At 41.2% G+C, this 27,573-nt stretch overlaps 2 protein-coding genes across 2 annotated transcripts; one reads left to right on the forward strand and one right to left on the reverse strand.

Moving 5' to 3' along the window:
• On the forward strand, positions 1–26,492 carry zcchc4 (zinc finger, CCHC domain containing 4). The gene is made up of 13 exons (XM_042512241.2): positions 1–216; positions 1,124–1,242; positions 1,333–1,415; positions 12,274–12,546; positions 13,416–13,496; positions 21,678–21,750; positions 21,825–21,975; positions 23,699–23,799; positions 24,781–24,902; positions 25,624–25,699; positions 25,775–25,826; positions 25,967–26,114; positions 26,230–26,492. The coding sequence occupies exons 1-13, from the start codon at positions 129–131 to the stop codon at positions 26,351–26,353; spliced, it is 1,491 nt and encodes a 496-aa protein (XP_042368175.1). The 5' UTR covers positions 1–128; the 3' UTR covers positions 26,354–26,492.
• On the reverse strand, positions 13,283–21,421 carry LOC121962053 (uncharacterized). Its single transcript, XM_042512242.2, has 7 exons — positions 21,319–21,421; positions 20,637–20,857; positions 16,211–16,306; positions 15,824–16,060; positions 15,715–15,734; positions 15,497–15,627; positions 13,283–14,245 (listed from the first exon to the last, which is right to left on the reverse strand). Exons 2-7 carry the CDS (start codon positions 20,853–20,855, stop codon positions 13,647–13,649), a joined length of 1,302 nt encoding a protein of 433 aa, XP_042368176.1. The 5' UTR covers positions 20,856–20,857; positions 21,319–21,421; the 3' UTR covers positions 13,283–13,646.
• Positions 26,493–27,573: the final 1,081 nt, after the last annotated feature.

A 27,573-nucleotide genomic window follows, 5' to 3' on the forward strand; every position in this document is an offset into this window, starting at 1 on the left:
ATGACATCAAATGTATGCGACTTCGACTTCCTCATAATACATCCATGGCTTCCATAGCTTCCTCAGACTGAACTCGTGTGTTAGAAAATTGAACGTAAAGTTAAATTGGACTGTGTAACGTTAACGGCATGGATGTGACGGAGGCGAACGAGGAGAGTTTTGCAGTAGATGTTATCCTTCCAGAGGGCGGCAAGACAGCGCCGTGTTGTCCTCATGGTAAGTCTCCGTGCACAGGACTGCCACTGCGGACTGAAGCCTTGCACCAAACCGCGTTAAAAAATTCTTTGTATCTAATGTGCTTTGCTTTGTCACGTAATAACACACTTTGAACACTGTGACATAATATAAATGAATGTTCGAATGAATCCGGCATATGGATACAACAGGAAAAGGCTCGCATAGCCATCATTACCATCATACCATCATTGTGTGACGTCGACGTTATTTTGACTGAAATCATGTGAGTAGCATGTACTTAATGTTTTGAGATGTTGTATCTAAACACACCCCACCTCTATAATGTAAAATGTATACAAAATCCGGCGTGAGTGTTTTGTGGAGCCTTATGCATGTACGATTCTAAATTAAAATTGGCAGTTTTTCCCCATGGGGTTTGGTTCACCTCTCAAGAAGCCCCGAGAGTCACAACAGGGGCGTTTCTAGGATTTGAGGACATTGTTGCCTTAACCCGGACCTGCGGGGATCCTCCTCTCTCTTTGAAGTCATGATTTCTTAAAAACAACAAACAAACAAAAAAAAAACTGGTGATTTTTCTTTTCTTTCCAAAGTTTTTCTTTTTTTTAATTTTATTTTTCTACAGAAAAAGGTGATTTAAATTGTATTTTATAAGATATTGGGTGATATTTGTTTTCTTAAAATCTTTCCCAGAGTCACTCAGTGAGGCTCTGTAACAAAAACATTTGAAGCTCTGGGGAGGGCTAAAAAAACATCCACCCCCTTCTCTAATAAACATTATTAGGCCTGCTCTTATTTTTGAAACTCAATGTTTACACCCGGGGCTATTTATAAAACATTTGGGGCTGAAGCCTCAGACACCCAGACTTAATGAAGCCACTAAGTCACACCTTACAGAATAACAACCATGTCTCGTGTGTTCTGCCAGGTCCAGCCCTGCTCTTTGAGAAAGTCAGCAAAGGAGGAGAGAAAGGCAGGAGGTTTTTTGCCTGCTCAGCCTGCAGAGACAGGAAAGACTGCAACTTTTTCCAGTGGGAGGATGAAAAGGTAGGCTCACTGCAACTGTCAAAGAAAACAACATGTCTGACACCTGACTGATCCAACAAACCCTCTTTTATATGAACTCATTTCCTGAAGGTGTCAGAGGCCAGGCTTCTGGCCAGAGAAGCAGAGAACCAGTCAAAGAGACCTCCGTTCACCCAGCAGGAGTACTGCAGCAGGTAACAAGGCAACCGTCTGTGTATATTATGTGAAATGGCCCTGCAGGGCTCTTTTCTATAACTTTTACATTTCAGTCCTGGATGTTAGAAAATTTTCCATTGCTACCTACAGCCTCTGAAAAAAACTCTGTCATGCAGCTGTAAAGTCACAGAAAACATGTATTGTTTTTAAAGAGGAAGCTCTTTTTCTCACTGTTGTGGTCAATAACACCTTAAAGGGATAGTTCAGATTTTTTGAGGTGAGGTTGTAGTATGTGGTATTTATCCATAGTCAGTATATTACTAACAGTAGATGTCAGTCAGCACAGCCCCAGTTTGGAGAAGCAGCCTGGCGTCAGACATGGAAGCTCAGCATGTGCCGCTGTGGAGGGCTCAGCAACAAAATCTTAATAAAGCCCTGCCTGAAAAAATCAATATCAGTTTAACTGTATGCTATACTTAAAATATTGCTTAACCTTGATGTCTGACAGTGATTTTCAATGGGAAAATGAAGCCGTTATATTGCTCTCTTCAGAGCTAGACTCCACTGAGAAATACAGTGATTTAGCGTGACTGAACACAGATGCTGCTGGTCTGCTACTGCCTCCATCAGTTTGCTGTTTAAAAAGGGTTCATTTGGATTTACCAAAGTCACACAATAACACAAACTTAATTATCTGATGGAAGCAGACGTAGACCAGCAGCTCTTGTGCTCAGCCAGCTAAAATGACGATGAGTTGGTGGAATGCCAGAGAGCATGGATGGGGAACTGAAACTGTTAGCGGCTTCTTGGTCAAAATGGCCTGTCTGACAGAAAGGTAAAGCGCTGAGAATACTTTCGAAAAACGTACTCTTGAAATGATATTGAATTTTTTTACTTGCTGACTGGCCGGCAGCAGTAGATTACTTAGCTGCCTTGTCTTCTATGACCCCAGCCTGCTTCTTTAAACTTAGGGCATGACTGACATCTACTTAAGCAATATCACATGAGAGGGAATGATGTTGTGCTTGTATATCATCACGGCTGTGATTCGGTGGTAGGCACAAGGCAGCAGGCCGTTATGATATACAGCACAACACACAACCTCGAGTGTGATATTGCTTTTATACAACAGTTCTACAAGCATCTTTTATTTGTTAATAGTAACTAACGTCAACAGATTATGATTTATTTGTTTAATTAATGATTTTTTTTGGCTCCGCCGACACAAATAGTTCCGCAACCGGAACTATTTTCCTGCACACTGCTTGCTAATCTGTGTTAGCTCGGTCTTCATGTTATGCACAGACCAGATGCTTAGTATCATGAACATTTATATCTGTGTTTTCAGTGAAATAAGAGTCTGTTAACAGACACTTTGGCAGCCTGTGTGATTCAGATGAGGTGGTTTGATCAGACAGTTCATCACTACAGCATGTGTCTGCTCGCTGCCGTGGTCTCCGTCACCTCAAGTCCGGTATCAGACTTGTGGTTAGTGTCAGACAAGTGTTTCCCTGTCTCACTGCACATCCTTGTAACTGACAGCTACGTGAACAGCGCCAGCTAGCTGTTTGAACCTAACGGGTTTTGACGGCTGTGAAGCGGAGTGATACATGCAGAGTTAAAAGTTAACAGTCCCAGTGATGTTGTACTCATACATCAGCACTCATGGAATGCCTCTCGACCAATCAAATTGCTTGGTTGGAACTAAATGTTGTATAATGTTTGTTATATACTGACTATGGAGAAGTGCCCAAAACAAGCCCACTTCAAAAAATCTGAACTATCTCTTTAAGCAGAAGTCTCAGTGCTGCCTGTGGAGGCTAGAAACTAGAGAGGCACAGTCATTTTTTTTTCATTCTCATACTGATATGCTCTAGGTATCAGTTGACGATGTAATAGCAGCATTTCACTAACCAGCTGTATGCCTCACTGTTAGAGCCATTTTTTGGGTTATGTGTATTTGTGTTTATTTTTTTTGTTTGTCTGGAAGCCACAGTAGGTGGCGCTCTGCACTGTGTGGGCAGGAATGATTAAATAGAGCAAGACGTAATTACTCAGCAGGTGTGCTGCTGAATGAGAGAACAAACAGTTTTTTTGACCGTCACGTCACGTCACGTCACGTCGGATCGTGGTCGTCGACTTTATTTATGCGTTGTGGCAAATATGTGAGCCTTTTTGTTTGTATGTGCAGTTCAATTATCGGCGCATTGTGTCAAGAGCGTTTATAAATAAATGTGGATGATTAGAACGCGTCAATTATCAGTCTCAGCAGGTAGCAGCAGCCCCTCAGTGGCTTAGGTTCGTTTTGTTGTTTTTGTTAAGAACAAGTCACTATATTTAAGCCAAAAAACTTCGCTTCAGTTAGTCTAGTTAGTCGCGGAAAGGCCACCGCACGGAGGCAGAGCCAACGCCGGAGCTAACGCCGGAGCTAATGCCGGTCGAGCCGCATGGAAGACGCCAACAACAGCTGTGTTTCCCGGAGTGACACCGATCATCATCAGCTGATTCATCCGCTACCACCGGTCCATCTTACGGCGCCCACCGCTTGCATTAAGGTATGAGCAGTAGCACTACCAGCTTATGGCCATAATAAAAAATAAATTAAGTGTGCACACGACTTTGCGAGCGTAATCCCAATGCATTGGTCGCTAAAAATAACAATGACGATCGCGTCATAAAAACGAACCTTTCTCATCAAGTGCATATTGGATTTTATTATGGAACATTAAAAAAAAAAAAAAAAAAGACATGATGGACGGTAAATCTGATGATCCGGTTGCTCAAATGACTGTCACTGCTTCTAGTGAAGTGGGAAATTCAAATGAAGCACTGTTGGGTAAAGGTAAAAGAACTGTTAAATTGACCCACAAGGCTTATGTTGAAAAATGTGAAAGGTTGCAAAATGTAAGAAAAGATAAACTACACAAGGTAAAAAATTTAAGAAAGGTAACTGAAGATCATATGCTTGAAATTAATGTTGCAGAGGTTAAAGGTGCACTGGAAAAAATTATTTGTTTGTGTGAAGAAGCAAAAATTGCTCATGATTCTCTGGTGCCTTTAATGTCCACTGAAGAAAGTGAGAAACAGAATGTGTGGTTTGCTGCAAAAATATTGGTTGAAAATGGTTTGATTGACGATGTTAAACAGTGGTTGAGAAATAATGAAAATGGTGGTGATGTGGTTGATGATGTTCATCCTGATGATAGTATATCAAATGTTGCCAGTAAACGTTCTCACCAAAAAAGCATATGCAGTGGTAAAAGTGGTCACACAACAGCTTCTGCTCGCATTAAAATCGAGGCAGAAAAGGCTGCCCTTCTTGCTCGATCTGCAGCGTTAAAGAAAAAACATGCTTTGGAGAAGCAAGAAGCAGAACTAAGGAGACAAAGAGAGCAGCTTGAGCTTGATGCTGAAATTGCTGCATCCACAGCAAAGCTAGCAGTTTTGGAAACTGTTTCAGAATGTTCACACAAATCTCAAGCATCCAATGGAATGAATTCATATCTACAAAGGAAAAAGGAACAAAACACAACTTTCAAAGAACTCAATCCTGCAGCAAAGTCATATGAACCTTGGACAGGGACTGCAATGTTGCAAACCGATTTCCCAGCACTTCATAAGGACTCAAGTGCACAGAACACACACACTGTGGAAAAAGGGCAGGAGTGCATCCCTGGATCAGGGCAGGAGGCACACAGGAAAACAACAGAAACGAATGGAACAACACAATGTGGAGATGCACAACATCAGATTCTTCATTTGCCAGTAAATAATGAGCAGACTGCATCAGTTGAGCAGACGCAGTTGCTTTCTGCACAAATGCATGGAGATCTATGCACCATAATGCATAAACAGAATGAAATAACAGCAGCTCTTGTTCAACAACAACGCCTACTGTCCTTACCATCTCGAGACATTCCTGTATTCGACGGTGATCCTCTCCAGTACAGAAACTTCATCAGAGCTTTTGAGCATGGAGTGGAAGCAAAAGCTAACAAAGCTGACTGTCTTTATTTTTTGGAACAGTTTACAAAGGGTCAGCCTAGAGAATTGGTGAGGAGCTGTCAGCATATGATTCCGGATAGAGGCTATCAACTGGCTAAAGAACTTCATGCGTGAACACTTTGGAAATGAATACAGGATTGCTGCAGCTTACATAGAGAAGGCTCTGGCTTGGCCTACAGTGAAATCAGAAGATGTGAAATCACTTCAGGCTTTTTCTCTGTTTTATGCGTGGTTGTTGCAACGTGATGGAGGAGCTTCACTACATGCAAGAACTAGACATGCCAACTAACATGAGAGCAATTATGACAAAGTTGCCATTTAAATATAGGGAGAAATGGAGGACAAATGCACATGAAATCTTGGAGAGGTGCAATCGAAGAGCTCGCTTTAAAGACCTTGTTTCTTTCCTTGAACGTCAAGTTAAGATCATTTCTGATCCACTCTTTGGGGACATCCAGGACACAAGTGTTTCACCTACATCAAGGAGTGTAAGCAAGTTCAAGTCTCAGCCCAAATTTAGCAGAGTCAGAGGTAACAGCTTTGCCACTACCGTTACTGTTGTGGATACAGCAGAAGGTTCACACTCAGACCCACAGAGGCAAGACTCAATGGAAAAGGTCTGAGAAAGTATGCGTCTGTTGTTGTCGCACACATTGGAGGAATGTCCAAAGCTGAAAAGAAAGAAACATCGGGACAAAATTACTTTTCTAAAGGAAAAGAGGATGTGTTTGGCTGCTTGTGTAGTGGACACATGAGTAAGGATTGCGACCCGGCGTCTGACTTGCAAAGAGTGTGGTCATAATCATCCTACTGTGCTTCATATTTCTGAAAGGCCAAGAACCAGCACAGAAGGTGAACACTCTAAAGAAACAGTTAATGTTAAACCACCCTTTTCAGAAACTTGTGGTCACACAGGGGCGGAAAGGAGGATAGCATTTTGTCCATTCTGCCAATCCAGGTTAAATCCATCAAGGGAGACAAAAATAATACAAACCTATGCATTTCTGGATCCTGGCAGTACAGCTACGCTTTTGTTCAGAGCACCTGATGTAAAGGTTGAACATTGATGGTAGAAGAACCAATTTCCTTTAGCACCATGGGGCATGAAAAAGTTGTTGTCACTCACGCTTTGAATGGTTTGGAGGTGGCTGGCCTTGACAGTAACCACTTTTACAGTCTTCAGAAGTTCTCACACAAAGAAAAATGCCTGTGACCCCTAACAACATTGTCACACAGGAAGAATTGGCAAAGTGGCCGTACCTTCTCTAATCGCCCATCCCTGCATAGACGCCCAATGTTGACATGTTGATTGGTACCAACGTCCCTAAGGTATTGGAACCTGGGAAGTTGTCAACAGCCAAGGGAATGGCCCGTGTATGCAGTAAGAACCGTACTTGGTTGGGTTGTTAATGGTCCCCTTCATGATGGAGAGCACAGTAACCCTAAAGCAAGGTTCTCAGTGGCTGTCAAATCAATAGGATTTCTGTGTGTAAGCTGGAGGAGTTGTTGAACAACCAGGACAAGCATGACTTCAATGAAAGAAGTACAGAGGAAAAGGGGATGTCGAGAGAAGACATCAGATTCTTAAAGATTATGGATGAGTCAGCACAGTTTCAGGATGGCCATTACAGCTTAAAATGCCCTTCAGAAAAAGAACAGCTTACTCTTCCTAATAATCTTTCAATGGTCAAGCAAAGGTTGTTTTTGGATTAAAGGGAAGTTCAGAAAGGATGAACTGTTTCACCAGGAATACACCAACTTCTTCACTGATGTTATACGGAAGGCTATGCAGAGAAAGTGCCTCAACATCAATTGGATGGAGAAATTGGAAAGGTTTGGTATATTCCCCATCATGGTGTGCGTCATCCCAGAAAGGGTACTTTATGGTTGTCTTTGATTGTTCAGCTGAGTTTAAAGGAGCCTCACTCAACAGCCAGCTTCTTCAAGGCGAACCTGACCAGTTCGCTGCTAGGAGTCCTCGTCAGATTCAGGCAGGAGCCAGTAGCGTTCATGGGAGACATTCAGTCTATGTTCTACCAGGTTAAAGTGGCGAAGAGGACAAAGACTTCTCGCTTCTTGTGGTGGTCTGATGGTAACGTGAGCAAGGAGATTGTGGAGTATCGAATGTCAGTCCATTTGTTTGGTGCCGTCCTCATCTCCAAGTTGTGCCAGTTACGCCAGGGAAGACAGCAGAAGACAATCAAGCTCACTTTTCATCAGAAGTGGTGAAAACAGTCAAGCGAAATTTTTATGTTGATGACTGTTTGAAGAGCCTGCCCTCAGAAGAGGAAGCGGTTGTGATGGTTAAAGCTCACCAGTGACCTCTGCCTAAAGGGAGGTTTCACTTTGACAAAGTGGATCAGTAACAGCCGGACAGTGCTGCAAAAACATTGAAGAGAGAACACAGAGCTAAAGACTGGAAAGAGCTGGATCTGGAAAGAGATGAGCTTCCAGTGGAGAGCCCTTGGACTACAGTGGTGCGTGGAGTCGGATACGGTTCAAGTTCAAAATGATGGTGAAAGAGCAACCGCAGAGCAGAAGAGGATTGTTGTCGATAATCTGTTCCGTTTATGATCCTTGGGGTTTCTTGCACCAGTGACACTGTCAGCAAAGGTTATGCTGCAAGAGCTCTGCTCGGAGCGTTGTGGATGGGACGACAACATACCTGCAGACATTAGCCATCAGTGGACAGGATGGTTGGAGGATCTGAAAGGGTTGTCTTCATTCAAAGTTGAGAGATGTATCAAGCCCAAGCACTTTGGACAGGCCATTAAGCGCAGCTGCATAACTTTTCAGACGCCAGTGAAGATGGTTTGGCACTGTCACCTACCTCAGAATCGAAAACAGCAAGGCCGAGGTCCATGTCTTCTTGTTGGGAAAGCGAGAGTTACCCCTGAAACAGATAACTATTCCTCGTCTGAGCTTACAGCTGCTGTCCTAGCTGTTCGAGTTGATCCAGATGTTGAGAGCAGAATTGGAGCTGCCATTGGATCAGTCAACTTTCTGAGACGGACAGTACTCAGTGCTTAAGTACATAAAAATGAGGACAGACGTTTCCACACATTTGTGGCGAATCGGGTGTCAACCATCAGAGATTCAACTCATGTCTCTCAGTGGAGGTACATCAATACCAAAGACAACCCTGCTGATTATGCCTCTAGAGGTATGAAGGTTGGAGATCTGCTGAAAGAATGGTGGGAGCTGGATCGAAGGCCCAAGGTTTCTCTTCGACCCAGAAAAGGATTGGCCTGCAGACATCACAGAGGCCACACTTTCAGTTGATGATGTAGAGGTCAAAAGGGATGCCACGGTAAACACAGTCATCACTCAGAACTCTTCTAATGCTACAGACCAGCTTCTATCATACTTTTCAGATTGGAGGAAACTTAAGGTGGCAGTTGCATGGTTTCTCAAATGGAAGAGGATCCTTCTGCAATTGAGTCAAAGAGAAAGGAATTGCATGCTCTTGAGTTCAACAGAAAGGATGCAGATGGGTCACATGTGTCACTGGAGATGGAGAGGGCTAAAAAAGCAATGTGTCAAATCTTGTCAGCTGAGAATCTTTTGGATGCTGAAGTTTCCATCATTCGCTATTGTCAGCAGAAAAGGTTCAAGGGGGAGATTGCTGCCCTATCAGCTGGAAAATCTGTGCCAAGAGACAGTTCTATTTACAAACTGGACCCATGTCTCGAGGATGGACTTGTGAGAGTTGGAGGCCGTTTGAGTAAGGCAGCTCTACCAGAAGAGACAAAGCATCCACTCATCTTGTCAAAAGATCAACACATCTCCACACTCATATTAAGACACATACACCAACAAGTTGGCCATGGTGGAAGAAATCACACCTTGTCAAGATTACGAAAGAAGTTCTGGATAACAAGTGCCACTTCAGCTGTGAGAAAAATCATATCACAGTGCAGCTTCTGCAGACGATACAAAGGGAAGTTGGGTGAGCAAAAGATGGCGGACTTACGAGAAGGAAAGGCTCCTTCCTGATCTCCCTCCCTTCACGAATGTGGGAGTAGATTACTTTGGGCCTTTGGAGGTGAAGAGAGGGTCGAGGTTTGTGTAAGCGTTATTGTTTCATCTTTACCTGTTTGGCCAGCAGAGCTGTTCATTTGGAAGTAGCTCCATCCTTGGATACTGACGCATGTATTAATGCCTTACGAAGGTTCATCAGCCGAAGAGGACAAGTGTCATCTATGCGCTCAGATAATGGTACGAACTTTGTTGGAGCCAAGAAAGAGCTGAGAGAAGCACTTGCATCTTTAAATCACAGCCAGATACAGAGACTTATTGCAAGATGGGATCCAGTGGAACTTTAATCCACCTGCAGCATCACATCATGGTGGTGTTTGGGAGCGTGTCATATGTATGGTAAGAAAAGTTCTCACCTCTGTGTTACATCTTCAAACACTGGATGATGATGGACTCCACACCGTTTTGTGCGAGGTTGAGGCTATTTTGAATGGACGCCCCCTCACTAAGCTTTCAGATGATCCCACTGATCTTGAACCACTCACTCCAAATCACATTCTCCTGATGAAAGGGAAACCAGTCTTATCACCTGGACTGTTTAATAAAGATGATATGTACGTGAAGAGGAGATGGCGACAAGTCCAATATATTCTTGGATTTGTTTTGGAAAAGATGGGTACAGGAGTACCTCCCTTTGTTCCAAGAACGGCAAAAATGGAATCAAAAATTAGAAATTTTGTTCCTGGAGACATTGTTGTTGTTATGGATTCTGCTCCTCGTGGATCCTGGCCTCTTGGCAGAGTTTTGGAAACTTTCCCCGACAAGAAAGGTCTAGCACGCTTCCAGCGTCTCCAGACGAAGACAAATATCTTAGAAAGACCTGTCACAAAGCTGTGCCTATTACAGGAAGCTGCAAGTTGTTAGTGTTGACTTTATGGTGACCTCTGAGTCAAACCAGGTTGTTGGTGCACAATATTGGGTATTATTTGGTACATTTTTTTGTGTGTTATTGGGATAGTGGCTCTGTAATTAAATTTTGAAGGTAATTGTAATGTCAGCTGTCATTTACAATTAGGGGCCGGCGTGTTAGAGCCATTTTTTGGGTTATGTGTATTTGTGTTTATTTTTTTTTTGTTTGTCTGGAAGCCACAGTAGGTGGCGCTCTGCACTGTGTGGGCAGGAATGATTAAATAGAGCAAGACGTAATTACTCAGCAGGTGTGCTGCTGAATGAGAGAGCAAACATTTTTGACCGCCACGTCCGCGTCACGTCCACGCCGGATCGTGGTCGCCAACTTTATTTATGCGTTGTGGCAAATATGTGAGCCTTTTGTTTGTATGTGCAGTTCAATTATCGGCGCATTGTGTCAAGAGCGTTTATAAATAAATGTGGATGATTACAAGAAGTGTTGGATTCATTGGACCCGGAAGACGACGGACGCGTCAATTATCAGTCTCAGCAGGTAGCAGCAGCCCCTCAGTGGCTTAGGTTCGTTTTGTTGTTTTTGTTAAGAACAAGTCACTATACTCACTGTGTAGAAGGGACTGGGATCATTCTTCTATATGTCAGGCAACTTCAGGCTAGACTTAAACACTGCTCTACTAACATTGTACACATTTTAATACATAGATATGTTATTACCAAATTGCTATTTCTCATCAAAATAATGCATTGTGTACCAGTAACATTAAAATTACCAAGAATTACAAATCAAGTGTAAACCTTGTAAATGCAGCAACCAACTGGAAATAAGTCACAAACTTGATAAATATACAGGACTCATCATTCTTTGTTAAGTTCACATAGTAATAAACTGTATATTCCAATAGAAAATAAAAAAAACAATCCAGCAAAGGCACCATCAGCATTCACAGCAGGGTTTGAAATTATCACCAGCCACCAGCCAAATCATTGTAAAATGTGCAAGTGGCTGCTAGATTTGCTTCAGTCCCAAGCCAAAAAATGCCCAAATGGCAATCTATGCTGTGGCTGGTAGATATTGGAATCTACCAGCCACAGTGGCAGGTGGACCAAAAAGTTAATTTCCAACACTGATTCACACCCAAGTGACTCGGCAGTAGTCACAGGTATTTATCAATTTCGACTCTGATCGACACTAATGGAGCTAATGGACAGTAACTGGGTGAACATGCTAATTTTAACTCCTTGAACTGGCGAGATGCAATGACAAGCCGCCACTAAATACCGTCTGTCTCCACCCGAGTAGCACTCAAACTCTGATCCAAATTAGTCGGCACTGTGTTTTAAAAAGAGACTGAATAAGTAAGAGATGAATAACCAACGTAACATTCTCACAGATCTCCATCCATGTTGCTCTTTATTGTTTTCTAACTATTTCCTGTTTTCCTGCCTGTCTGTGACGTATTGAACAAGACACACCAAAAAAAACTAACAAACACAAAAAACAAGATACACAGAAAAGCATACTCAATTGCTGCAGAGCTATGTATGCAGCTCTGCTCTACTGGTAATCGGAAAGCAGTCTATAGCCTATTTTTTAGGAGGTTAACCTGTGTTTATCAAACCCGTGTACACAAGCTAATTTTTTGGGAACAGTGGTTTTAGAAAACATGCACAAACTTTGAACTGAATTGAACAAAATGGGTCAAATCACAAAAAGTTTACTTTTATTGTGAATAGACAATAAAAGTAAACTATGTCAATAATCTGTGTGGCCTTACTTATCTCTAATTATTGATAAGTAAGGCCACACAGATTATTGACATAGTTTACTTTTATTGTCTGTTCACAGCATTTAAAGCTTGAATTAATGCAGGCTGACTTCTGACAGGGGTTAAATGGCTATGATGTAAACTTGACATGACCAAATTCACAAAAAGGTGCAATCATATTAATCGACATTATATAAAACGTGTGTACTTTGTCCCTCAGGTTCAGAAAGTTTGCCTCCCTCCCTCTTGATGAGAAGAAGTTCTGTCAGGATTGTCAGATTCTGCTCCTACCAAGAGACCACGAGGCCCACACCTCGCACAGGTCCACGGCTGTCACGGCAGCTCAGCTAAGAAGGCCCAGCGTGCTGCTGCGTCCTCTGGACAACAAGAAGAGCAATGCCCAGTACCTGTTCACCGACCGCAGTTCCCACTTCCTGCTGGACACCCTGGCTGCGCTGGGATACAGGAAGGTGCTGTGTGTGGGCACACCCAGGTCAGGGACATCATTTAGGTTTGACATGTGCACATACTTGAATGCTTGTTTAAATAATGGTTGGCCATTCTCTATGAATCTGCCAGTTCAGCCAAATTACACAAACAATCTAGTCTCTAGTACTGTCTGGACAAGAAGTTCTGTTTTTCTGTAGGGGTCTATGTTTATAATATCATGTGTACTGCTTAAAGAATTAAAAAATAACACACCATGGCCTATTGTATAAATGATGCATACCTTACATGTGCAATGGCCCTAGGTACATGATTCTAGGTACATGTCCATGCATGTCATGTCCCTCTCTCTCTCCCCTCTTTCTGTTTTCCCTTCACATCTGGGTCATTCCATGCCAACTCACCCAAAATCCAGACCTTTACCCAGTTCATGTCATGGATTTTCTTGCAAAAAATCATGTAGAAACTGCTTATAAATCCATGAGACTCTGCAATATCTCATAACTATACACTAAATACTGTTGAAGTTAAGATTTTTTTAAGTTTGGCTCTCAGAGCTAAATTTCAGCACTTTTGTGATTCTCTGTATTTGTATTCTAAACCTCACCAATCGCTAAGTTTTCACTTGATTTGGTTGAAATTTGTTCTAAACATCCACAAGATCCTAAGGAAACTTGGCAACGTGTTTTCATTTCAATAGTTGTTACTGAATGGTTACAGTAATCAAATTGATAACAGGAAGTTGCTTTTTACCAGAACTAAGAATCTGTCCATTTCAAAAATTCATATTTCCACAAGTTTTTAATTTGTTGCAGCATGCCAAGAGACACAAAATTGTAAAAAGACTGATATTAGAACACTGTTGGAAATTAGTTCTTACTTAATTTGTAGTCAATAATATGTTGTTTGTTCCAGACTTCAGGAGCTGATCAAGCTGCGAAACCTGGAGCAGAAACATGAGCCGATCAAGAGTCTGCTGTTGGACATTGACTTCAGGTAAGTCTGTCTCACATGTTATCATGTATCCTTGTGTGTTCTACGGTACAGCTGCTCTGAGGTAACTCTATACAGATATGGACGGAAAACACTGGACACATCATCAGTCAGATAGTCTCTCTCAGTGTCTGTGGAGTTTAGGCTGCAGGATCATGGAGTGCTGAAGTGAGAGAGCTCAAGGTGGTTTGGCCACAGCTGGTTCTCTGGTGGTCTCAGGAAGCGTATGGCGGGGTACAGAGGCTCGGTGAACTGGTGGTGAGCCCTGTCGAACACGGGCGTCACAGCTGCTGAGAACCTCTGCAGGACAACCATGGTGTCTGCGTCATAAAACATCAGCTGGCCCTTGTCATAATTCACCCACACCCCAATCTTCCCCAGCGGCGTTTGCCCCACACCCTGGCACGCTATGTGGCAGTCATTGTGCCACGCAGAAAGACGGTTGTTGCGAAGCTCCACGCACCAGGAGTTCCTGTTTCGACCCAGTTTGGCGCCCTTGTTGCGGCCCTTCCTCTCCAGGCTGGTGTAGGTGGCGCCCACAGCCCAGGCAGAGCAGCAGCGCACATCCACCTCCCAGTAAGTCTGCCCGCCTGTGACTGGAGATGAGCCCAGAGCACAGCACACTTTGTCAAACCGAAGGGGGTGCTCCGGAGTGGAAGGGGCGGTGCCTGAGAAATACATGCCCCGCCCCTCTGAGGTCACTGTGATTAGGCTATGGCAGGTCTGCCTGTCAATCACCATGGGGGAGGCATCTAAAAATCAATCAGAATGTGGAGATTTGTTATAAGAGAATGTTTTCCGTTTTTAAACATTAATGTCATCTATTCAGGTTGGGGTTATATGTGACATATTTCAATTTAAAGTCAATTCAGTTTTATTTATAAAGCCCATCATCACAAATCTTATTTTGCCTCAGAGGGCTTTACAGCAGATGACATCCCTCCGTCCTCAAGACCCTCACAGCGGGAACCCGTCCTCCAGGACAGATGGCAATAGATACTTAAAAAGCAATAAAATAACAGTAGATGACAAAATGATACAAAGGAAAGAGAGAGAGGAGGGAGAGGTGTAAAGATTCAGAACAACAATAATAGTAAGAATAACATAACATATAACAATAGTGATAGACATACGAATAAATGTGATTTATGAAAGCATGTATTATTACACGACAATACTGTAGTTTATGTATGTGGCACTAACAGTCATGTATAAAATAATAGAGGAGGAATGACTAATAGTAAAGGTATAGCAACATATTTTCTTATAGTGTTCGCTGTGTCTCTGGAGGCTGCTTTTAAATCTGCTGTACTTCCCCAAATCATTGATGTCAGTGGTGCTCAGAAGAACTACGAGCTATTTCAGCTTATATTTCCGACCGACCATGACGGTTTAGTGGAGTTTTATTTTGTATCTGAGTTTTAATGAATGAAGTCTTGATAGTGTACAGCCTATATTGCAAATTGCCCATTTGTTGAGCTAACTGTAGCCAGTTGTTGAGCCATTGCTGAGCAGTTTTTACAGTGTGTTGTGGTGCATTGTCCTGCCAGCGGGCCACTGCTATCGGGGAGTTCTGTTGTCATGAGAGGAGGTACTTGGTCTGCCGCGGACTTTGGGTGAGTGGAGCATGTCAGGTAGCACCCACATGAATACCAGGACCAAGGTTTTCCCAGCAGAATGTTGCATTGTAAGGAGATGAGCAATGGTTTTCATTTCACCTGATCAGAGTATATTAATATTGAAATATAAAATGGAATTTAGTGGCAGAGGTTCTTATCCATGCCTCATGCAGGGAAAAAGATTTTGGGGACAGAGTCAAAGTAAATTTACATCCACAAAACCTTCTCTCATTTCATTTAGCCACTCATGTAGAAATAGAAGCCGCTGACTTTATTCTCACCTGCCATAATAAACCAGACATCACTCACTACAGCCCCCTGCTGCCCTGAATGTGTTAGCTTGTGTAATGGATTGATCTAACATAGAAATAACAGTGTTAGTACCTAACAGGAGAGTCTTCCTCTGCAGCTGAGCTCTCAGCTGTTTGGAGATGGAGGATAATGTCTTTAGGAGCCTTTCAAATCTCTCCTCATTCAGTCGAATTTCCTTCTCAGAGGCATCGGGCTTCTTAGCACTGTGAGAGTGATCACAGAGATTTTGGTGAGATAGAAAGGTCTGATGTAGAGCCGTACACTTAAAATCTAACGGTGCAGTGTTTTACCTCAGATTGTCAGACTGACCCTTGAGATGAGACAAACAGAAAAAATGATTAAAAAACCTTCAGTTACTACATTTTGAAACGGTGATAGTGTTTAGCACACGAATCAGACCTTTCCATCGTCCTCTGGCTGGGGGCTGTTGCTCAGTGCTCTCTGGATACTGCTGATGCCTTTAATCACCTGGTCCTGGTGCTGTTCCCAGGTCTTCAGAACTTGGTCCAGTCTGGTCCTAGTCCGTCTCAGGTCCATCTCCAGAGAGTCCCTCACAGCCTGCTCATCCTGGTTCAGAGCAAACCGCATGTTCTCGAAGCGTTCTCGAACCTGCTGCTTCATTACCTCTGTGCTGCTCTACAGGCAGGAACATGGAGAATCAATACACACCAGAGGATTTTACATGTTATCAAACCATGTGCAGTTTGTTGTGTCGATGGTCTCATATGTGTGTGTGCAGACATGTTTTAAGAATGAAGAGCCTCTAGCTTGGTACTTGGTTCTCACAGAGAGATCTGCCTTGCGTTTCTTCAGAGACTGGATGTGCGCCTCAGTCTTAGACTTCTCTCCCTGCAGCTCCTCTAGACGTCTGGACAGCTCCTCCTGCACAGTTACAGACACTTACAGGTTTTGCATAGAAGTGTTTTAAACTGTGATAAGCTCACTTGTTTACACAGTGGGGACTAAAAAATATACTGGTCACAACAGTCTGCTGACGATATGAATTAGTCCTACAACTAATTCTCTGACAAGTGGTGAATGATTTTATTCCTCTGTGCTGTGGCCGGAGGCATTATGTTTTCGGGTTGTCTGTACGTCCATGGGTCTCATTGTTGTGAGTCTAAAGCCTTGAGGGAATTTCCTCAAATTTAGCACCAGCTTCCATGTGGACTCAAGGATGAACTGATTAGTGTGTGGTGGTCAAAGGTCACGGTGACCTTGTGTTTGTCTCATTCTCTGGAACCCAGTGTCTTAAGAAGATCCTGGGAGAATTTCTTTTAAATTTGGCGCAAATGGCTACATGGACTAAGATAAAATGAATTAGAATTGAATGGTCAAAAGTCACTGTGACCTTAAAAAACATGTTTTTGGCCATAACTCAAAAAGACCATAATGCAAACTTTCACACAAACTTTCCAATAGAATGAAATGATGAAGAAATGAAATCCAAAAAAGTCAAAGGTCAACTTTATAGTGACATAATGTTCTGCAAAAAAGTCTTTCCTGGCTATTACTCGGTGTCATATCTCAGGAACTCAGATACTGATTTGGTGACACTAATCTTGAAACTGTGCAGATTGTAGAGATCTTTTATGATTCTCGAGGGAAGATGTGTTTGAAGCAACCATGTTTTAGGATTTGCAGCCTCTTTACTGCAACATCTATATTTTAAGCATTGTTAGCTGTGATGGCTATATATGAGTCTGAACTGACATGGACATAAACTGTAACTGCAACTTTACTGGACAAGAGGCATACAGCTGCAAGGCTGTAATTGTAGTTGTTTTATAGATGTCATAAAACAGTTAAAAATGGCCATCACAATTCCCTCAAGCTCAAGTTCAAAAGTCTTGCTTTATCCAACCACCAGTCAGAAACCCAAAGATAAAAAACATCGATTTCTCTCATTTGAGAAGTTGAAACCATCAAAAGTTTAGTACTTTAACTGCCAAATAAAAACATAAACAACTAATTCATGATCAAAATATTTTCTGATTAATTATTTGTTGATAAAATAATCAAATAATCATTTCTTTTCGCAAGTTAAGAAAACAACAGCAACACATATGAATATGGAAACCCCACAACTTGTACTCAACAGAAAATACATTTCTGGAGACACTGAAAACTGATGAACAGTTAGTTAACAGCTAGTTAAAGCATTTTATCTGCCTATTGTTTGCTAATTTAAGCTTGACGGTATGGTGAAAATCAATCATCACAATACTTTTGATCAAGCACGTCAATATTGCTATTGTGACGTTATTGTAGGTTTGACCTTTGGTGCTCTTACAAAAGATTCAGATCAGCAATAGAAACAAGTTACTGAAAAGCACCAACATTTCTTCCAAAACAGTTGATACCCCCACTCCCAACCGGCCAGCTTTTATTAACGCTCCCACCACTCGCAGACCACTGTCCATAGCACACGACCCCTACCACCGCCTTAACCCATGCTTCATCCTCCTTCCCTCTGGCTGTCAATACAGGCAGCCAGTATGCAATAAAAGCGGATTTGGGAAGAGATTCGTGCCCTCAGCCATAAGAGCTCTAAATAGTTTTAGCACTCTTGAATGACTTGTGTTTCTTTGTAATGTCTGTGATTGTTGTTGTGAATGTGTACAGACTGTGAAGACAAATGAATCTAAATTTGAATCTGAAATCTAATCATCATCAGTAATGTGGATATAATAGCATTTTAGTTTCTTAGGACCAGAATATTTTCTTCCATATCTTTGGATAATCTCCTATCTGATTAACCTTGCCTGACTAACTCAAGTACTAAAATTGAACTTTCTTTTTTATTGAACTCTTCCATAAAGCCCAGCTCTGTGGAGTGTACAGCTCAAAATAGAAGGTAGATTTTTCAGTCATTTTTTAAATAAAGTTTAAAAAACAAAATTACATTTGGTCTTACTGACAGATAGTCCAGTCTCTGCTGTGGATTTTTCCAGCTCCTTCTGGGTTATCTTTGCTCTCTTTGTTGTCTGTCTGTTTTTAATGTGCTTCTTGCCTGGTCCTTAAGTTTTGTGGGCAGCCCTTTCTTGGCAGGTTTGTTGTGGTGCTGTATTTCTAACATTCTGTAATAATGAATTCAATGGTGCTCAGTGGGATATTCAAAGTTTCAGATTTTTTTTCAGAACCCAGCCTTGATCTGTACTAATCTAGAACTACCCGGCCTGTCTGAAGAGCTCTTTGGTCTATATGGTGCCATTTGCTTCGTAGGAAACCTTGCTCAGAGGTGCTGCAGATGCTGGGGCCTAAGGCTGCACCTAACAATTTTTTTTTTATCAATAAATCTATTGATTTTTTTGATCAATGGATTTTTTTTTATTGATCGAAATATTGTTTTTTTTATTTCTTGATTAGTATAGCAATGACTTTACTGAAAATAACATTTTAAAACTTAACTTATTTTTAACCATTAATTTCTCATACAAGACATAATAATAATTATTTTGAAACGTTTACAGGACCAGGTTATCAGCTGTGCAGGAGCTTGCACAACTTCATAAATGAGTGTAATTTGTGGTTGTAAATACAGAAAAACAGCGCTCATAGCAGCAGGCAGCAGCACAGCAGCCATGTTACAACAACGCTTTATGTGTAAACACCACACACGATACACGCTGCTCGGCTTGGCTAGGCTGATGTCTCGCAGTCATGCCGCTGTGTGAAACGGGCTTTACATCCCACTTGCGAGGCACCGACACGCGTTACTTAAATCGACGTATGTACGTAATCGATTACGTCAGCACGTCGCTCCAGCCCTAATACAAACTAAGATCACGTGACACTAAGATTGCTTACTTTATTTAACAAATTATGTGACTTTTGAAGGTGATTAGAAGCTCCAGGTCTTATTTAGGGGCGTCATAGCAAAGGGGGTAAAAACATAACAATGTGCCATTTTAGTTATTTTATTTTTCAGAATTTTTTTAAAAGATTTTTTATTTTTCGAGTCACTCCCCCAATTTTAACTATTCTGTGTAGGTCCATTACAAAAAATCCAATACAAATATATTTTAATTATACGTTGTAATACAACAAAATAGGAAAAACGCCAAGGGGCGAGAATACTTATTGCAAGGCGCTATACATACAGAACGGCAAGGCAGCATAATAGCATGATATTCTCACAAAACAGGCAGTGTAAATGCAGCTATTCTCTTGGTGGAATAAGCAGGGACGTCCCTGAAAAAGTCGTCATCTAGATGGCAGCATGTTGCTCCAAAACCTTTATGTACCATTCAGCATTAATGGTGCCTTTACAGATGTGCAAGTTACCCATAATGCCATGGGCAAACACCCCCATCACAGATGCTTTGAACTTTTAACTGGCAATTATCTGGATGGTCGTTTTCCTCTTTAGCCCGGAGGACACAACGTCCATGACTTCCAAAAACAATATGAAATGTGGACTCGTCAAACCACAGCACACTTTTCCACTTTGTGTCTGTATGTCTCAGATGAGCTCAGAGAAGTCGGCTGTGTTTCTGGATGTTGTTGATATCTGGCTTTCACTTTGCATGATAGAGTCTGAACTTGCATTTGTAGATGCAGAGATGAACTTTGTTTACTGACAAAGTGTTCCTGAGCCGATGTAGTGATATTATTTATTTATACAGTCATGTTGGTTTTTAATGCAGTGCAGTCCAAGGGGTCCAAGTCACAGGCATTCATGCTGGTTTTCAGCTTTGCTTTTATATGCAGAGATTTTTCCAGATTCTCTAAATGTTTTGATGATATTAAGGATTGTAGACTGTGAAATCTTTAAATTCCTGCAATTATGCTTTGAGAAATGTTTTAACTATTGGACTGTTCACAAAGTAATCAACCTCACGTGATCCTTGCTTGTGAAGACTTAGCTTTTCAAGGCTGCCCCTTTCATACTCAGTCATGATGCCTTAATCTGCTACCAACTAACTTGTTTATCTGAAGAATGTTGCAGACTGGTGTTTTTTGAGCATTCTTTTGTTGCTCCTGTCCCAACTTCTTTGGAACATATTATAGGCTTCAAAATCTGAGTAAATGTATATATACAAAAATTAAGTTCATCATTTTGAACATTTAATAGCTTGTCTTTGTATGGATTTGGAAATCATTGCATTTTGTTTTATATACATTTAACACAATGTCCAAACTTTTTTTTTAATTTTTAAATTCCTCTATAGATAAAGATGTACAACAGAGTGCTTCATCACATGTTTACCTGAGAGGGCTGTCCAGCTTTGGCTATCTTCTTCTGTAACTTGGGGGATCGTGGGAAAGGCTGAACAGTCCTGTCCTCATTTGAGTCGAGTGGAGTGAAGCTCAGTCCATCCTGCAGTACACTGTGGCTGCCTGCAGAGCGAGCCGGGAGACCACTCTGTCCTGATTGAGCCACTGCTGACTCTCCATTCCCAGCACAGAATGCCTTTTTCTCTGCCATTTCTGAACAAAACAACAAACACGTATTAAACCTCCAGCTGACAGATTTTCTCCTGTTGTTCCTTCAAAAGCATTCTGTATATTTGCTTTCGCTGTGTTTGCAGAGTAAACCAGTTCTTCAGGTTTTTGGGAAAATCTGTGAGAACCTGTCTGTTCTGGGTCCATGCCAAGCTTTTTGCAAATACCCGTCGAGGACATGGTCCCATTTTCTCTGTAGATTTACCAAAAACGAACCAATGAATAAGAAAGTCATTCTCACAGCTCTCTGTATGTTTAGCATTCAGTGTCGCATAAGATTTATAGAACAGCTGCCAAATAACCTTTTTCAGTTTGCTGCTTACTGTGGAATCAACCTTTAGACCTCTACATACTTGCTGTAGCTGCATTATACAAAATGTATGACCAAATACAGTTTATATTACGTACTTTTAGCATTCTAAAAAAATGTTTTTAGTGTTTCTTACCCCAGGTCTCTGTGTGCTCTCTCTGCTGTCTGTAAAGAATGTGAGGAGTAGAGGTGCAGAGAGGGTGTGTTCCTGTGTACAAGCTTCAGCCTGCAGTTCGCACACGCGCGCACACACACACACACACACACACACACACACACACACACACACACACACACACACACACACACACACACACACCTTATTGTTACCTGAATATACACGTGTGTTTGCTGACTTTGTGTGTACAGTAGATAAGTTGAGACTTGTTCTTATTTTCAGGCTGCTGTGATTAAACAAAAGAAACAGAACTACTAAAGAAAGTTATTTGAGTGTTGAATCTTTAGTAACATACATAATGTTCCATCATGTTTCAGATATGCTCAGTTCTACAGCCGGGATGAATTCTGTCACTACAACATGTTCAACCATCACTTTTTTGATGGAGAGGTAAGAGTTGAACACACTTGTGTCTTTTTGTATGTTTGATTTCCAGTTAAGTGTAAAGCTTCGTCTCTCATCAGGCCTCCAGCAATGTCCTGCAGTCCTTCCTCTCAGAGTGTGACGGGCAGAAGGTGGTGATGGTGGCTGACCCTCCTTTTGGTGGCCTTGTGAAGCCTCTGGCCAACAGTTTCTCTCTGATCTCACAGACATGGAGGAAGCTGCAAAGTTCTGGTCAGTGTCACTATGGAGTTTTGTGTATATTCTTTTATTTTCTTTTTTTTTTTTTAAATGCCTTTATTAAAAAAGAAAAAGCAGAATATATGTATATGTGTGTGTGTGTGTGTGTGTGTGTGTGTGTGTATACATATATGTATATATATTCAGTGATTTTCTTTTGTGAGTGACATATAAACATATAGCACAGAACAAGTGGCCAACAGATTCTGCAATAAAAGTGATAAACATGAAAGCAAACAAAACAAGACAGTGGGCTGAACTAGACTCCAACAAAGTGAAACAGTTGGCTTAGATTGTTTGTGAGTGTGTGCGTGTAGGTAAATGGAGTTTACCACAGTAAGGGAGCGTTGCTCTCTTTCCACACTTAATCTGTGAAAATATTCGCTTCTGTTACATCATACAAACAAACCACAAAGGCTACCTATCAGCTGTGCACTTGACTGGAGATGAAACCACTTAAAAGATGGACAAGTACTTGCTTTCTTTTGATGATTGTACATTTTATAACAGAAATAACACATTTTATGTTCTGATATTTACTAAAAAGTACATGCAAGTAACTTGTTTTAAACGTTACCAGAAACTTCTTCTTTGTGATCTTCCTCTGGCCAGCTGACACCTTGTGTATGTTTTGTAATGCAAGAGTGTTGTGCAGATAACTCCACATTTCAACTTCACAAATCAGTCGTTCTTTGTCATTGTAGAGCTTTCAAAGTGAGCAACAGGAATAAATAGAATCACATCATTTGACAAAAGTTCAGTTTGAAGTGGCAGCGCTGCATTGCTCAAGCCAGATGGAACACTGAAGTAGAAAACAGTGCAGTCAAACTGACGCTTGCTGTGTCTGGTTCAAGTAATCTATTTTTGCAGACACCAAGTGTTTTTAGAATACCACCAATTAAAACTGTAACTGAGTACACTTACTCATTTTTTATTTCAAATACATAACTTAATTACTTGTACCATCACACCCTATCCCTGGTGATGCTTTAAAAGCATAGAGCCCAAAAAGATGGAATGCTCTGCCGGCACCTGTATGATCTGCTGACTCAGCAGTTTCTCTAAGTCTAGATACAGACTCACCTGTTCACACAGGAATTTAGTAAACTGTATGCACTATGTCTGCTTTTCATTCATAGACTAAGTTGTGCATTTTTTTAATCATGTAGTTCAGGTACTCACTTAATTATCCATAAATTTTATATTTATGTTATGTGATGGCCTTACACAGCACATACTGTCTTCTGTCTGTGATAAACATTATACGAATCAATGTCTTTTTCTTTGACTTACTTATTTACTCATCAGGCAGAGATAAATGAATATTAGCATGGTGTTGGAGTCATGTTCTTTGAGTTACACTCTGCTGTTAGTGCTGAGCAGGTGATCAGTTTCATGCTGCTGCTGGAAACAACACTGATGAGATCAGTGAACCAAAGTAAAATGTTCTTAAAACAAAATGAAAGAGTCTCAAACCCTCTGTAGAGATGAAGATCACTGGGGAGTTGGGTGTGTACATGTGACCACTTTCCCACTACACACACTCATTTGATCTATTGTCCATATAAAGTTATGTACCAGTGCAGCTTTAACTGTCTCATACCAACACACACCATCGAAAAAATAAAACGTTTGATTATGATACTGTGCGTCTATGTGAAAGGAAGACCCAGTGTTGCAGTGTTTGAAGCTAACATCAGTGTTTGTTTGTGCGAAGACGGCAGTGATGCTGACATGCCCATGATGTGGATCTTCCCATATTTCTTTGAGCCTCGAATCCTGGAGTGTCTGCCCTTATTCACCATGCTGGACTACCAGGTACACTGAGTTTCTATTTACAAAAAAACAAGCTTATCAGTTAGAACATTAAACATCCTGTCTTTGTACTGTATTCAATTGACCCTTCATTAAACCCTGCTCCTTTGTGATGTCCTTTGTGATTAGTTGCAGTGTGAGCATTAGGCTCACACTGCAACTAATGGCACTCTGAAGAAATATCTCATTTTGGGGAGAATGAAAAAGCAGTTCCACAGAGAAGCAGACAAAAGGGTCTACAATATGTGTTGAAAGGATATATCCAGGAGGTCAGACTCATTCAGCAGCAAAAACAGGTTGAAAAGAGAACGTTAGATGCTAAAGGCTAATGCAGAGATTGCAGTCTGAAAATGAACCACCACATCACCTTTTTAAGTTTAAGACAGAAGAAATGAAATAAACTTAAACTTCAGTAATATTCAGCCTGCTGTGTGAAGCTGTGTGTCATCACAGTGTGTGTAGATGATCAGCTTCTTCCCGTGCTGGCGGGAGCTTCAGGGGAGGACCGGGCAGCACGAGGAGAAGCTGGTTATCTAAACACACTGATAAAGCATGGTTGGTGTCTCTGATTCCCCCCACTGTCCCTGTGAAGCAGTTTAGCTCTTTATTCACTGGTATAATCATAAAAACAATCAGCTAGCTGATGTTAGCTGGCTAACCCAACACTTTTAAAGGTTCAATTTTGGTTTAGCTCGTAATCCACCAAACCAGCCTTAAGATGAAAAAAAATCTGAAACGACCACATGAGAGTGTATGGAGCACAGCCGCAAAGTTGATGGACCCTTGTCAGAGCAGGCTGATGCTGTGCTATGATTGGCTAGCCTGTGTCTTAGGGCGGGACTTGAAGGGTCAATTGAATTTAGGTCGCAAAAGATTCCCAAATCATGGTATTCTGCTTTAAGTTCAGTTTTATACAGTGTCCCAACTTATTTGAAGTCAGGGTTGCACATATTATTTTACAAAGTAACTATTCTTTGTTTCCAGGTAGACTATGACAACCATCCTTTGTATAAACATGGGAAGACGGGCAGGAAGCAGTCTCCTGTCAGATTTTTTACCAACATCTCACCAAAGGATGTGGTCCTGCCCCAAGACGAGGGCTACAGGTATCAACTCACCTAATGCTGGCTGATAGAATGTCATCACACATAGATCACAGTCAGTGTGGACCATCTCAGAGCCCCTTAGCCATCAGTCTGATGATCACAAGCTTTCAGGGCCAACAGCCAGCATTTCAGGAGATCTGCTTTAGCCAGTGGGTATCAGGGCCAAGACTTCCTCCTCAGTGTGCCGCTCATTTCAGCACACCTCTGTTAACACATTTCTGCATATGAAAACACTTTTTTTAAAAAGCTAATATAACATGTAATGAATTAAATATATCTTTTAAATCACTTCTAAAACCTATTTTTATAGATTTGCTTTTATGTGATGTCATATTTTTATTTAACTTTTTTTTCCTTTGATTTTGTGGTTTAATTTCTTGAATTGCTTTTTTAAATTTGTATTATTTTTTACACTTTGCATTCTGCATCTGCATTTTTTGTCCCCTTGTTTAAATTTTATCTGAAGTCTAGTTTTGTCTGACTCGTGTTCAGTGGGGTTGTTTGACTCCATTGTTGCATTGCCTTAGAACACCTTATTGTTCCATTTGTGCTTCTGCTTTGCTTGTGAAAAAACTATTATTATAATTATTAATATCATCTAAGCTAAATCATTGTCAGATGATAGCCTGATGGGTTCCAAGACTGCATTGCTGTTAAGGATCATGCAGTTCGTATTAATTGTGACGAAGCTGTGTTTCTCCTCTTGTCTTCCTCCTGTTAGGTTTTGCTCTGTTTGTCAGAGATTTGTCTCTTCCCTCAACAATCACTGTTCTAAATGCAACATCTGCCCATCCAAGGTACACAAGCACAGCAAGCATCATATTCACTGATAAAAGCATATATTACTACTTCTGCTTTCATTCTGTCTCCAGGATGGCAGAGAATGGAAGCATTGCTCTGCATGTCAGAAGTGTGTGAAACCATGTAAGTAAATGTCTACAGGATCACAGCAGAAGCACAAGTGATTCACACATGTACATGTCAAGGCTGGCAGGACTCTTCACTGCTTTACCTTTTGTCTTGTGTGAATGTGTGTATTTTTTTTCAATTTCTGTCTGTGTCAGCGTGGAAACACTGCCAGCCGTGCGGCCGCTGCGCCCTCCTAGACCACCCATGTGGTCAGGGTCAGGGAAAGGAGGGCTGCTTCAACTGTGGCAGCCTGGGGCACAAACACAAAGGCTGCCCTCTCAAAGACACACACAGGAACAGCAGGTGAGATCACACTGCTGCAGCCTTTCAACTCCATCTCTGCACCAATAACAGTCTATATTTGCACGTCTTAATTTGTTCTACTGCATCTGTGCATCTGTCTACTCTGCCCCTGCAGGCATCGCTCCAATGCCAAGAGTGGAGGCAAACAGGTATCCCATCATCCCCTGTCAAAGCATAAAGCTAAGAGGAAGTCTGGAGCAGCTCGTAGGGCCAAGAAGATCGCAGCTTTATCAAAGTGATGTTCATGCACTATCCTGTCAGAAATCACAGCTCACCTCAGACCACTGTTCTAACACTGTTGGCAATGGCAGCAGAATAAAAAGGAACATAAAGAGAATTTGCCCGTATTTTCTATTAAAAGTTGGTATGTATTCTGTATATGGCAGCCTTTTTAATCTTCTCTTATTGTGTCTTTAACCCTTAGGGCTCGCTTTAATATCCCATACACTCTGTACACAAAATGCGCTTTTACAAATCAAGCTTAAAAATAATTATACATTAATACTATTTTATACTTGCATTGACTAATTTTATTTAACCAGCATCAGTCCTTATCATTAATATCAAATAGTCATTAATTTTCTGAATTTTAACCCCTTAAATGCAAGGTTTTTGTCATGATGCCTCTGTGGTTGTAGATCTTCTATATATATATATATATTCATTCAATATACTACATGCTAAGTAGATTTTTTTTGCTGCTGACAGCCTGGGATATGTCAATGATTAGCAACACCAGTGATTGTGACAGTGCACCTAGTGGAATAGCATGTATTTTCTCAATTTACCCAATATGGTAAAAATGATATAATTGGGTAGAAAATAGTCAAAATGACAAATTCCAAGCCAAATTTAGTTTCCACAGTGTATTTTAAACTTATGTAGGAGCTGAGCTGAAAATTCACCGATACAACAAAAGAAAAATATGGCCAAAAGTATAAGTGTATATGCATGACCATAGCCAAAATTATCTAAAAATGACGAATGAAGAGTGCGTAAAATGCGCCAAACAGTCCGTTAAATATCAAGCCATTAATTTGTAGAATACTTTTTTGGACGGAAGTACATGAATGAATCTTCAAGTTAAAAGAGGAACTAGTTTATATATCAGAGCCAGTCGCAGCAGCACTATACATGTTTCTAGGATTTTAGGATGTGTTGAGGATTTGAGCATGTTTAAGGATTTTAGGACACAAACACTATAGGATGTTTCTAGGTTTTTGGACAGTTCAGTTTTCCTTCAGTGTTGGTTATTGTAAAATTAGCATTAAGTGAGGAACATTTTTAATCTGTATTAAAAAAAGTATTAAATCTTAAATCTGTCTGGCCTGAGGCTGGATGAACTCTAATGAGCCATCGGTCAAAAACAGCATCTGGAGTTGTGTCATGATGACACAGAGTGAGATTAGAGAGCTTTGGCCATGTGATGGCACTGTTGTTCAGGTAAACTCTGCTGTCT

The sequence above is a fragment of the Plectropomus leopardus genome, chromosome 23 (assembly GCF_026936395.1).
Source record: "Plectropomus leopardus strain MGB_pleo_1.0 chromosome 23, ASM2693639v1, whole genome shotgun sequence".
Taxonomy (NCBI): domain Eukaryota; kingdom Metazoa; phylum Chordata; class Actinopteri; order Perciformes; family Serranidae; genus Plectropomus; species Plectropomus leopardus.

Bases quoted from the DNA above. Each gene is read 5' to 3' on its own strand.
- zcchc4 (XM_042512241.2), top strand. From the start codon at position 129: ATGGATGTGACGGAGGCGAACGAGGAGAGTTTTGCAGTAGATGTTATC. The intron at 21,976-23,698 runs GTCAGTGTCACT...GTTTGTGCGAAG, and splicing joins GAGGAAGCTGCAAAGTTCTG to ACGGCAGTGATGCTGACATG. The intron at 24,903-25,623 runs GTATCAACTCAC...TCCTCCTGTTAG, and splicing joins CCCCAAGACGAGGGCTACAG to GTTTTGCTCTGTTTGTCAGA.
- LOC121962053 (XM_042512242.2), bottom strand. From the start codon at position 20,855: ATGGCAGAGAAAAAGGCATTCTGTGCTGGGAATGGAGAGTCAGCAGTG. The intron at 15,735-15,823 runs GTCTGATTCGTG...TCTCATCTCAAG, and splicing joins AGCCAGAGGACGATGGAAAG to GGTCAGTCTGACAATCTGAG. The intron at 15,628-15,714 runs GTAAAACACTGC...TCACTCTCACAG, and splicing joins GGTCAGTCTGACAATCTGAG to TGCTAAGAAGCCCGATGCCT.